Consider the following 13,194-nt stretch of genomic DNA (forward strand, 5'->3'; position numbering starts at 1 on the left):
TTGATTAAATTAAAATAAAACATAAAATGAAAGAGTAATAAACATTTCATTTATGTATTTTTTGCAGAGAAATATGACCCAAAGTTTTATACACATGAAGTATATATATATTTTACTGTTTATAATGAAGTTTATGGTTTGGGTTTCTATGAGATTTAATGAAAATTATGTAATTAACACATCACTATGCAATCTTCAAAAACACACATGTCTCTGAACATCCAAATCACCCCCCCCCCCCCCAATCTGCAATTACACACACACACACACACACACACACACAAACACACACACTATCACCCCTCTTGCAACAACAGTCCTTACCAAGAGACTTTCTCCATCCTTCTATCCATCATTTATCTCTTTTCCTCCTCTTCTCTCTCTCTCTCACACATACACATAGCTCCCATGCGCATGTGTCTATTTGACTAGCGCGCCTCAGTTATCAGACTGCACTGATCTGGGTCGGGGGTGAGAGAAAAGAGGAGAGAAAAGGAGTGGAAACGAGAGAAGAGAGAGGATAAGGGAGAAAGAGTAGAGGAGAAGGGTGGGAGGGCTTTTCTTTTTTTCTTTATTTCTCTCTATCCTCAGGATACTCCAGCAGGACAGGCGAGTTTCTGTGACACTGAGCACCAGTGCAGAAGACATCAGACCCGTTTACTTCAGCTCTTCTTCACCTCTCCTCCTTTCTTTCTTCAGAGTGGAGATCCCGAGTGCTGGCTGAGGTAAGTACGTGTGATTGCGTGTTTGTGTGTCTGTGATTACATGTCAGGGACTCAACTGGTAGAGCATGGTGCCAGCAATGCCAAAGTCATGGGCTCGATTTCCAGTGAAAACACAAAGTGATAAAGAAAATCTTGAATGCAAGTTGCTTTAGGTAAAAGTATTTATATTTAGTATTTTGGAAAACCATTTTCATCAATTTATATTTTGTTACGTGAGATGGAGATCATCCTCTGTGTGTGTCTCTTACTCATGTCTCTTTGACCACTAAATAGCCCATAAGCACAGCAGTGAGATAGTGTGGTTTGGGATGGGGGTTCAGTTTCATGGAAATCCAAAACAGGGGGGGGGGGGGGGGGGAAACACTTCACAATGCAGAAGAAAGTTACAATTAATCAAAATATCAGAAAAGAATAAGTTTTGGAATGTTTTCTCATTTTTATTTCTGGTTTAAATATATATATATATATATATATATATATATATATATATAAAGATTTATTCAAACATTTTATTCATGTCATATTTTTATATTATGTTTGTGTATGTGTGTGTGTGTGTGTGTGTAACATTTTTAATAAATATTTAATATAGATATAACATTAAAATAAAATAAAAATCTAACGATATAAAAATGTATATGATAAAAATGATAAAACTTATGCTTATGATAACATATAGTTTGTACATATAGGCATTATATTGCTGTGCTAGTGTTGTAACTGCATGACCATAACTAACGTCTCTGAAACTGAATCAGCTCAATTCAATTTTGAGAGAGACAGAGACTGAAAGGAGAGACAAAGCAATTAGTGTTACTTTTGACTTGTTAAAGTAAGCCATTAGATCTTGTGTTCATGACCATAATATATGTATACTCTTCCTCAATCTTTCACTAAACCCTCTTTCTCCCCATCTGAGCACATCTCTGTCTATTTACCCCCCTACGGCCCACATCTTTGCATGAGTTCTCAGTTTTCATTCTATACCATTCAAGTTTGGAGTCCTTTTCTGTCTTTCCTTCTCTCTTTTCTACCTCTCCCCCTTCTTTTCTCTCTCGCTTTATATCTGGCTCCCCTGGGAGCAGTCAGGACCCCTGCAAAGAGCATGTGTCACATGACACCCCAGCCACCAACGCCATCAACAAGCTTTCTAACAGATCGAGAGAGAGAGAGAGTGTGTACAGTAATACAAGCAGAACAGAGTAAACACAGAGATTGAGAGATAAAGAGAGAAATAAAACTAGTGTGAGGTTTAATGAATGGACCGACTTAGTACTATAGAGACACGGGGAATCAAAAGGGGGAAAAAATCAGATATTATATTTTGCATAAAGAAATTAAGCATATTTTAGGACAAATCACGTTTTTGCATTACGCCATTATTTTTTTACAATTAAGTGTTTTACCCACACAATTCCCCCATTATCATTACCGTAATTTGACCAGGCATCCCACTCCGATTATTTGCAATGGCAATTCTCATTACTGTAATATTTTTATTTTACATTTACATTTTTTGATTCATATAGGCTAAAATTAGATTGCTTACAGCAAACACTATGGTGTATAAATACACTGAAATACGTATTGAAATAATATAAATATTTTAATCATTTTAAAATAATAATATACATAAAATATTTAAAATAGCCTATATAATAAAATGTAAATAATATTATTATTTTTTTGCATTGCAGTATTTTTTTTTTTTTTTTTTTTGCATTACATTAATGAGAAATTTGGCAGAAAAAATAGCATGTAAACAATTTTACAATGCAAAAAAAATGCTTTTTGGGGGTTTATCCCATGCCTTCTCATTGTCAAATACTTCTTTTGACTTTGGGATGAAATATAACTCAAACATGTTCTTGACTTGTCATGAGATTCACCTGGAGGTTTTATGACCATCCATCCAGCTCTTTTTCTTTTCCTCTTTCTCTTATGCACGTGTCAATTTAGTCTTCTATTTTTCTTCTACATTTCCTTCTATCCCTTCCTCCTGTCTTTCTCTCTCACCTCCTACGCCCTTGTTCGGCTCCTCCCTCCTTCACTCTCCTTTTACCTGTTTTTTCCCGATCCTCTCTTTCTCACCTTCACTGTCTTATTTTTCACCTTTCTTAATCCCTCTCTTCATCTTCCTGGACATTTTCCCGCTCCAATCTCTCTCTCTCTCTCTCTCTCTCTCTCTCTCTCTCTCTCTCTCTCTCTCTCTCTCTCTCTCTCTCTTCACACTTTCCTTGCATCCTTCTTTTCCACCCCCTCCATCCTTCTCTTCTGTTTCTAATGAGGGCCTGTTCAGCACTCATAATCAGTGCAGAGGTTGGGTGATGAGAGAGCGCGTCGCGTCTCATGCGCGTTCACTCCACCGCCTGTCATCTGATCTACGGGGCAACGTTTCCCCAGCGACAACCATGCGTGTTGTTATGGGGACACTTTTCAGAACGATGGCTTTGATCGCTGCCTCTCTCTCCCCAGGGACGTGAACTCACATCACTGGGCCCATCAGCTGCAGATAAACACAGATTGAACATCTGAGAGTTTCAAACTTCCTCAACTCTCCCCCACAGACGCCGCTCGGCGGTGTTCATATTACCTCCAGGTGCTGTTTTGGTCGGTTTTTGTTCTTTTTGTCGATGGGTTTTTATAGTAGGCCCTACCAAAGCAGCCTGCTGTTCGTACATAATGAGAAGAGTTGAATTCTATTTCCGTAGTAAACCAATTTGATGTCGCTTGTTAAAAATAGAGTCATAAATTCAAGTGAATGTTTACCAGCCGTTCTCGTCTCGCAGCGCAAGGTTTCTGTGTGGAGTGAGTGTTAGCGGATAGCAAATTTTCTTTGCTCATATAAATAATTCTCTCTGAATAAAGGCAAATGTTTCCTGCTATCAATGAATCATCAGCTAGGATGAGTCTCTCTCTCTCTCTCTCTCTCTCTCTCTCTCTCTCTCTCTCTCTCTCTCTCTCTCTCTCACACACACACACACACACACACACACACATATCTCTCACCTTGCCCTCACAACAGATGGAGTGTGAGAATCAACTGATTGACTGATAGCTCAGTTCTTCGCTTGTCAGCCATAATGAATAACCTTTGTGCTGAATGTCGGTTGAAACACCAGTGAGTTTGTCAGCACCTTGAGAGATAAATAACAGCACTGTCATCTAGCACATCAGCCCCGAGTGCAGATCTACCCGAAAATGTGAGTTTCAGCCGTCAGAGCTGAAATTTGACAGGTTTCAGAAGATTTTAATCTTAATTTTAATTTGAAGTCGGAAGTTTATCTCCAACTTTTACATCAAGGACAAGGCAGATGTTTTAAGTATGATGGATTTACTTTTTTGAAATGAGATAAAGTCAAAATTCTGCTGAATTATCAGCTCCTTTGAAACTTCCAGATGTCCTCATTTGTCTTTCATAAACCACGGCATGGGACGTTTGTAATCTAAATAGATGGACTGACTGACAAGATATGGTAAATTGATTTTTCACGGCAGTCTGTAGTATAGGCGATGTGTAGCCTACTTCCCTATTATATATGCAAATAGCAGTATGTCAAATGAGCAGAACTGTAGTAGGCGAACATTATCTGGATGACATACTGCATCTGCGGAGATTGTGAAGTGTGTAACCAGTGGCCCCTGCTGAAAAGATGTCAGTGATACAAAAATTGCAGATAATTGTGAGTCAGATGGCTTTTTTAATTGCTAAACCAAAAAACATTTACATTTTAAGGCTATTCCCCCAGTGAAAAGCTGTTGTACGTCTAGAGGTATCATTTGTACAATTTTTTTAACAGTGTTGTCAGCATGCCATAGGTCAAAGGTCAGACAGCTCAAAGGCAGTACAACATGGTGAATGTAGTGTATGTAAAAGAAGTCAAACTTCTTAATCCAATTTATTATTATGAGAATCCAGATGCTCCTTTCAGAGTGTCTTTATGAAGGGAGAACTGAGCACAGTAGTTCTGTAAAATGTCATTAATTCTTACTTGATGTGCTTTAAGTTGTCAATGAAAATCTTTCTCCACCAAAAGTCTTTTAATGTAATAGTTTTCAAAGTTAAAACTTAAAAAAGCATGGTTGTCCTTTGATGTCACCCTTGTGGTTTTTAGGGAAATATTCAAAACTACCAAAAAAAACTGGTGGATAAAATGCATAAAAAAGCTCTAACCACTTGTTTAAAAATGGCATTCTTTGTTTTCCAGACAAGTGAGTGGCTGTTTGTGTTGGACAAGGATGGCTCTCTCCTGGTGTCTCTGCCTGGCCATGGCCCTCTTTTCTGGTCCCGGCACTATCAGTGCCCTGGCACCTGAAAATGAAGTGACATTACACCCCACAACATGGCTGAGTGAGAACAGGGTCACACCAGTGCATCTGCCCAAAGGACGCGCTCGTAGGTAAAAGACATCTTGGGGGTCTGCTGGGAGATAGACAATAAATAATTTCCATTAAAGGGAAGGTACACTAAAATTGGTCAAGTGAACCAATTGGAAAGGAAAGGAATGAAAGAGAAACACTGATTGTGTATGTTTTGAAGCTTCTAATTCAAGTAGCGAAGAAATGGAAGAGTTTAAATCAACATTGTAATCCTCCAAAGAGAGATTGCTAATACTGCATAATCACTTAGCAGGGAATCGACTCGTTTGACAATCACTGTAAACTGATATCTGTCCTTTAGAGCAGGGGGTTTCAAAAACCCAGGAGGTTGCAATGGGGTTGAAAATGGTGGGTAGAAAAAATTATACAACATTAACTTAATACAAAATAAATATTTCCTGATATTTGTCACAGTCGTGTTTAGTTCTCATTGTCTTGTTTAGTTTTAAAGCCCTGTTCAGACGGTAATTGTTTCTCATGGGCTCGTAAGTTGTTTCAACATTAACAGGGGCTATAGTCTGTGATTTTAGTGCTGTCCGAGTCCAGAATGTCAGTATTTTTCTCCCACCACCCCCTTAAAAATCCGTTGTATAATGTTGTGCCATCATTTGCCGTCCGAATCCACATCACTGAGTTTACAAGAAGAGATCAATTAAAAATGTACTGTTTAAATTCTTTTTGACCACTGCCAAGCACAGTACGATAACTGTTGTGCTTCGCTGTAATTTGGATGAATTTTAACAATCTAGCCTACACTTTTATTATATTTACTTTTACTATTACAACTTATTTCTGCTAATTTCTACATTTTTAAAATGACATCCATAATTTTGAGGTAAAATACAAGACATAAAACCAAAGTTTTATCACCGAAGTGCCATGCAAATAATTTTTTTCGGACGTCCACATGAGAAACATTTACCGCCCGAATAGGGCTTTAGTTTTCATTGTCTTTGTCATTGCCTGAGTTCTAGTCGTTCATTAGTTGTGGTTTCTAATTAGTCCACACGTGTTCCCTGTTTTGTTGATTACCTTCCTCGTGTATTTAAGCATTCTGTCTTCTTCAGTTCATTGTTTCTCATTAACTTTACATTGTGTACGTGTAGTATTCTCTCCATGAGCATTAAAAGTATTATAATTATTCATTAATCCTGCGTCAAGCATCATCTTTGAATTATCAACACAGCCAATCTGTGACAATATTATTATTATTATTAAAATGACACATATTTATAATATTCCCATTTTTCACAGTATACATTTTGGGTCAGTGTTGTTCAACAATATTTTTTCAACGAAAACTGTTAAACATTTTTGATAATTGAAATAAAAGTGATCTCCTATATGGTTAATTCTCATTAATGGTCTTAAAATCATGCCACAGATTTCTCAGTTTCCTCTCCATCAAACCCAATAGCTAAACCCAAACCCAGCAGCTAGAACTAAACTAAAACTGCAGCTTTCTTTTTCCATTAGCAACAATAGCCAGTGAGAATCACAGTGAGAACTGCTCCCTCACCCGTAACAGAGGTGGTGTCAGGCTTCAGACTGAGCGCGAGAAAGAGAGAGAAGAACAGAGTGTGTTTCAATGCACAGCCGTAGGGCAGGAGCTGCTGATCATAAATCAAATTAATTAATCTATTAAAAGATTGTAACTGTGCCTTGCACACAAAACTCTCACTAAAAATTGGATTAAAAGGGTAAGGGATGGTCACACCTAAAGTGTACCTGCCAGTAATCCCTCAAACTAAAACGATGACCCCTTATTTCAGTCAAGGTCAAAGTTAAACTTGATTACCAGAAGAATGAAATCAATATTATGATAATGTGCTATGCTGGTGAGCCAGTGGCATGCAAATAAGAGATCCAAATTGCATTAAACAAATGCTGAGTCTTAAATCTAATGTCTGACTATTTCCATAGAAAAAATATAATGAGCAGTTGAAGATGCAAACACCATTGACTGAAGGCAGCCACACAAGCTTGTTTTCAAGGTCAGAGGAAGTGGCGGTTGCCAAATGACTGGTGTTACCAGAATGCACAGAGGGAGGTTCACCAGATTCTGCCCAGTGTGATGTTATTCATGGAGGGGGAGTGAATGCGTTTCCTGCTTGAGCAAAGTGCTCTCCAGTGATGGTGCACCTGGCATCAGTTGTGATCTGTAAACATTAGGATTTGTGGAGATGCATATCTAAACAGTGGTGATGGATCGATAGAAGCTTATCAGAGATCAGTCATTCTGATTCATTGCTTTTGTTTCTCCTCACCTTCATTAGCAGATCAACCTGTGCAAACAACAGCAGTCAAACAGTCCCCAAGGAAGCTCTGCGGCATGTTATTTAAAGGCATCATGTCATACACTTTTTAGTAGGGATGCACCAATACCACTTTTACTTTCGTTTACTTTCCAATACGAGTACTGATATCTGGATTCCCATTTAATTTTTAATTTTTAAAAATATTGGATAAACCAAAAGAATATGAATATCATTAGTTGTCTTAGCCAAAAGATATTTCCTTCAGTTATTTTCATGCTTTATTATGCCTGTTAAAATGTATTGTTGGAGCTACTGTTACTTTTACTGTTCTTATTATTGCTCAATCATATTTTATCCTATTTAATAGCACAGTTAATATTTAGAGCTGCTCCAGCAGGGCTCAACCATTCAAGAGCAGTGAGTGATTTTCTCTGTCTTTTGTGGTTAGATTAACATTGAGGACAAAGACATTAGTAGGATTATTAGGCTGCTGTCACTTTAAGAGCTTCACGTATCCAGCATACTGTTACATGTGTTTCCTTTTCGACTGTTTATGTTCACTTAAGACATACCTGTCTGTTTCACAAGGATACTTGCCTATATGGGCATTTTATCATAATTTTGTGTGAATTTGTCCTAGGCTTCAAAGCACAAGAAGACATGAAAGAGAAATATGTAATACTATTCATGCGCTGTCTGAGAAGCAGCATTCTGGGCACACGCTTTGGGTGTTTGCGCACAGAAAACCTCTTGAAAACGTCATGTGATTATTGTACCGCCTCCTGTTAAAATGTATACCACTCTTTAAATAAATAATATAGTTCATGTTTTTACTCGTACATAGGATTTAGTTTTAATTTAAATGACACATATGTGCTGAGTGAACGATCAACAATCAAGAGCATGCAACAGAAGTGCACTTTTTAGGGTCAGTTAACGTTAGTAATATTCTCCTCATTTCTTTGCTATTGCCATATCCAACTGAACTAAAAACTCTCCAGTAATGTCTGTGAAAAATGGATGTGTGCTCGACAAGCTATACAGCAGCTATATAGGCGTAAATATTTAATTTGTTTAACATTTACATTTGCTAAACTATTCATTTGATACATTCACTTCATAGATATCCTTCTCTGATATATCCATTCTGCTTTCTGTTTGCTCTGTTGTCTGTTTCTTTGTCATAAGCACTGTACTGTACACGCTGCGTGATATCGGAGCATTTAAATGAGTACGAGCGTAGGATCGGCCCTATACCAATACTGGTATCGGTGCATCCCTACTTTTTGGCATAATTTTTTAGCATAAATTTTTTCCCCCTGAGGTCCGTTTAAGTAATGTTTAAATTTTTTCCCTCCAAAACAGTCATAATTTTTTTTACATAACCACTTTTTTAACTCTCTCTGACCCTTATTAAAAATGAAAATTCTGTCATAATTTACTCACCCTCATGTCATTCTAAACCTGCATGCATTTTTTTCTTCTGCAAAACAGAAAAGAAGGTATTTTGAAGAATGTTGATAACCAAACAAACCATTGGCATTGAAAAAAAAACCTTCTCAAAACCTTCTCTTCTTCTTTATATTGCCTTGAAGAAAAAAGAGTCATACAGGTTTTGAATAATATGAAGGTGAGTATATGATAACACAACTTTCATTATTGTGTGAACTTTTTGGGTCTCTTTAACGTAAACGCTTTCTTTATATAAGAATCAGCCTTATACTCACAAGTGGGTTTGCTGGCAGGTTCAATATACATGCCAAATGTTCACGATGCTAAGGCATGTTGCTCAAACTAGAAAGGTCAAACTGAAATGATCAGTTTAGAAATAATAATATGACTGAGCAGATCAAGAGTTCTGAAAACTGAATAGGGGTTTACTGATAAAAATGGGTAGTCATGACTCATGTGTCTGATGTCAGAATCATAAATCCAACGATTTTGTAACAAGCAGCTTAATTTCAATTGGGGGTCTTTTATGGAACCCTGTTTCTGCTTCAGTGTAAAAAATAAAACAGGTATTTTTGAGACAAATTTTCAAATAAGAAATTCAGCCTAAATGCAAGATACAAAGTCACAACTGTGAGAATTAGTCATAATTGTGAGATAATACATCACAGTTATGTTAAAAGTTTTTTTTATTTTAAACAGGAATGAATACAGTAGATTAGATTATTTGATGAGACTTGATTAGGCTGGTACAAATTGTTGAAAAAGCATATTGTTTGACCAAATAATTTATGATAATGGTTCATTTATAGAATATAAAATTAGATTTTTTTTAGAGGTATTATGGACAATCAGACCAAACCACATCATATGTGATGTCTCTAATACATACAGATATGTATCTGTCTTTCAGACTGTATTTCACACTAAAGAAGAAAGCTGATTTGCTGTCTGTTACTGTGAGCCCCTGTGCAGTGCCCATCGAATGGAGCTTGGCTGTTCGGACCTTAAAGGATAAAGCACCTAAAAAAGCACACTGTAAGTTTGTTTGTGTATGCTTATTCATGGACTTGTGTCTGCTTGAAGGTATATTTGTGCATGCATGCAAACACAAACTTGCGTGTTTGGGGAGTAGCCTACTAGCATAGGCCTAACTAGGGCTAACAGACAACTCAGGGATTTTGTATCCAAAGGGCGGACAGGTTACATCCCTTCAGAGGCTCTAATGAAGAAGCGAAGCAGTCGCTTGAGGCGCACTGATTTAATTAGTAGGTGTAAAACTGCTGTTGTGTTGCTTTAGGGCCTCTGTGGACAGAAGATTCTCCTCTTATCCATCTCCAGATCTCCAGGCTGTTTCCTGATAGAAAGTAAAACATTTTCAAACAGAAACAAAGAGACAACATATGCAAGCACAGTCTGGATGGATAAACATTAACATCTGTTTCTAATTTTAATGGTACTTTACAATACTTATTTGTCCACAGAAGCAATAGAATCGTGATACAAGTTTAGAATAACATGAGGGTAAGTCGATGACCACAGAGTTTTCATTTTCAGGTTTAATATTTTAATAATTTAATTATAAATATCCTGATTTTCATTGTTAATTAATATTTGTGGATGTTAGATGTTAATTTATACAACTTTAAATTTAAAAATATATGTGTATATGTAAAATTAACATTAACCAAGATAAATAAATACATAATGCATTATTAACTTATGTTAACGAATTAAACCTTAGTTTAAAGTGTTACCAATTTTTTTGACATTATAAAATAATTTAATAAATATTTATTATACATTCATAATGCCAATTAAAACAGACAACTAAATATAACTAAATATAGACAACTAAATGCTAAATCATAGCTAAACAAACTATTTTGTTGCAAAATACATTTGACAATTATCTTCATTTATATTTGGAAGACACATCTGCATCATGTTTTAACAGTACCAGAATAATCCTGATACGTTTCTGCACTCTTCTTTCATAATCATGCACATGTACTGAAATGGAGGGGTAGTCTAGCAGGCAAAGCAGCATTATAAAGTCATAAAGTGACATATAAATCATTTAGACTGTGAACTCAGGGGTCCCCATCTACACTTTTAAATTATTCACTTTGATTACCAAATGTTCCCTCTAAAAGTGTGCCGACAAAAGTAATGATGGTTTGCATGAAAAACAGTCTTATGTGTGCTTGCGGCCCAATGTTTTTTAGCTTTCTTTTGATTAGAGCTTTTGAATATGCTTGACCTTGATCTGAAATGCTTCGTTTTTCAGGGGGCTCGAAGAAGAGCATGCCTGAGGTTTGGTGGAGAGGTTCTGGAAGAGAGGTTAGGATTTACACCTACACCGGCAATGCTGTAGACACCTACACCGGTCCTGCCTACGCTCCAGCGTCCATCTACATCCTGCGGCTGAAATCAAACGATCAGGACACGCAGGTGTCGGCATACCTCCACGAAGGTCCTGGTCCTTCAGGGGCTTTCCCGGAGCTGCCTTCAGATCCCAGAGTGCAGACACTGGGGGTGGGCATGACCAGTGTCACCTTAAACTGGGCTCCGAGCTCATCCATAGTTGTTAAAGATGGTCACCTGCCACATCACGAATATTGTGTGTTAGTCAACCACAAACACAACTACCGAAGTCTTTGCGCTGCCCGTGAGGGAATCCGAAAGGAGATACAGAGTGTGCAGAAGAGACAGAGAAGGGACAAACAAAGCAAGGAGATTGTGTGGGCAACGCTTAAAGACTGGTGGTGGCGGCACCCGGATACCCTTGAGGACCGTGAATCATCGACAGCTGACAAGTTTGAGGACCCTGGATGTGTGTGTAGGGATGTCGAAAGTGTGTGCACGGTTTCGGACCTCCTTCCAGGTACACAGTACTATTTTGACGTGTTTGTAGTGGACAGGGTTAATGGCACAAGTGCGGCATACACCGGCACTTTCGCCCGCACACACGACGAGGCTCGTCCTGCTGTCACGTCCTTACGGGAAGGACAGGTCAAATGGGTCACCCTGAGCGAGGACGCAAGCAATCTACAGGGGGAACAGTTCCGATTTAAACCTCGTGGGTGGCAACAAAATGGCCTCCTTACCTTACACACTTGTAACGGCACTAGTAAAGTCAAGGTCACCGTCTCTAGTAAAGGACGGACTTTGACGTCTCAGGAGGTGGGACACCAGCTGGCCCAGATATGGCTGCATGGTGCCCCGTCATACCTCATCCAGCTCCAGGCCTTGGCTCCAGGTTCCTCATCGTCAATCCCTAAAGGCAATTTTGGGAAGTCCAAATTCTGTCTCAAAATTCAGGCATCATCGGCGTACCACCGCCGAGCTGTGCCGGTGTTTCCCGCCACACTGCAGATTAAGTCTTTCAACAAGTTGCGGACCTGCAACTCAGTCACTCTCGCCTGGATGGGGACTGAAGAACGGAGTCTATATTGCGTTTATCGGAGGCAGATCCCACTTGACAGCAAACGCATCTCGACGGATCACTGCATCGACCCGGAGTCCCGTCCAGCCAATGAGAGAGTCCTCTGTAAGTATTTCCAAGAGTTAAACCCACGTCGGGCGGTCACTACAGCGGTGATCGGAGAACTGAAATCAGGGGTGTTATATGTGTTTGACGTTTATCTTATGAGACGCTGGGGGCTTCCAATTATGTACCACAGCAAGACTGTGAAAACCAGGAGTGAATGTTAAGTGAGCATCTCAGAATCTTGCTCTCGGTGGAGAAGGACTCAATGGAGAGACAATATGCCACAGGGAAGCCAATGTAAGGCCAGAGAGGGAACTGTTGTGGGCCTAGATGTGGTGCGGTTGAGGTCAAATGTGACCACTGAAAGACATAGACACATTAATATGCCAACACAGACACACAAATACAAAGAGAGGTGAGACCAAGCTCACACCAGCAAAAACTTATTTACTTTACGATGTTCCCGTATCAATGTTTGTGTTGTTGCTGTCCGTGGTGCCGTCTCTGTTGTTAATTATACAGTATTGAGTGTCTGAATAACAGAAACTCTCTCGTCTCTTACACAAAAGAGGACCGTGCCAAAATATGCAGGAGAAACAGCCGGAGGGCTTTGAGCACCAGTGCTAACCAGAGCTGTATCAGATCTCTCAATCTGCCACCAGTATCAGAGAAAGACACCAAGTATGGGAGCCGCGAGAGAGAGTGAAAGGAGCTGTGTGAAGTCAGTGTGTTGATTATACTCTGCTAAAGCATGCAGCAGGGAAAACGACTTCGCTGTTCGCTTCAATGTGTGTGATGTGATTGTTGTGCTGCGCTTCTGCGCACTAATAAAAACACAATTACCAACCAGACATGAAAATGATCTGTGGATGTGTCACACTTTGACATT

At 38.8% G+C, this 13,194-nt stretch overlaps 1 protein-coding gene across 2 annotated transcripts; it reads left to right on the top strand.

The window, feature by feature from the left end:
* The first annotated feature begins 393 nt into the window (after positions 1-393).
* On the top strand, positions 394-13,154 carry ndnfl (neuron-derived neurotrophic factor, like). Of its 2 annotated transcripts, none has more exons than XM_077239652.1 (4): positions 394-725; positions 4,934-5,125; positions 9,726-9,850; positions 11,103-13,154. In XM_077239652.1, exons 2-4 carry the CDS (start codon positions 4,965-4,967, stop codon positions 12,527-12,529), a joined length of 1,713 nt encoding a protein of 570 aa, XP_077095767.1. In that variant the 5' UTR covers positions 394-725; positions 4,934-4,964; the 3' UTR covers positions 12,530-13,154. The 2 variants fall into 2 exon arrangements, with proteins under 2 accessions (XP_077095767.1, XP_077095768.1); XM_077239653.1 differs by lacking the exon at positions 394-725 and adding an exon at positions 3,201-3,324.
* Positions 13,155-13,194: the final 40 nt, after the last annotated feature.

This window comes from Siphateles boraxobius, unplaced genomic scaffold, assembly GCF_051911475.1.
Source record: "Siphateles boraxobius isolate OS27281-9 unplaced genomic scaffold, OSU_SipBor_1 22, whole genome shotgun sequence".
Taxonomy (NCBI): Eukaryota; Metazoa; Chordata; class Actinopteri; order Cypriniformes; family Leuciscidae; genus Siphateles; species Siphateles boraxobius.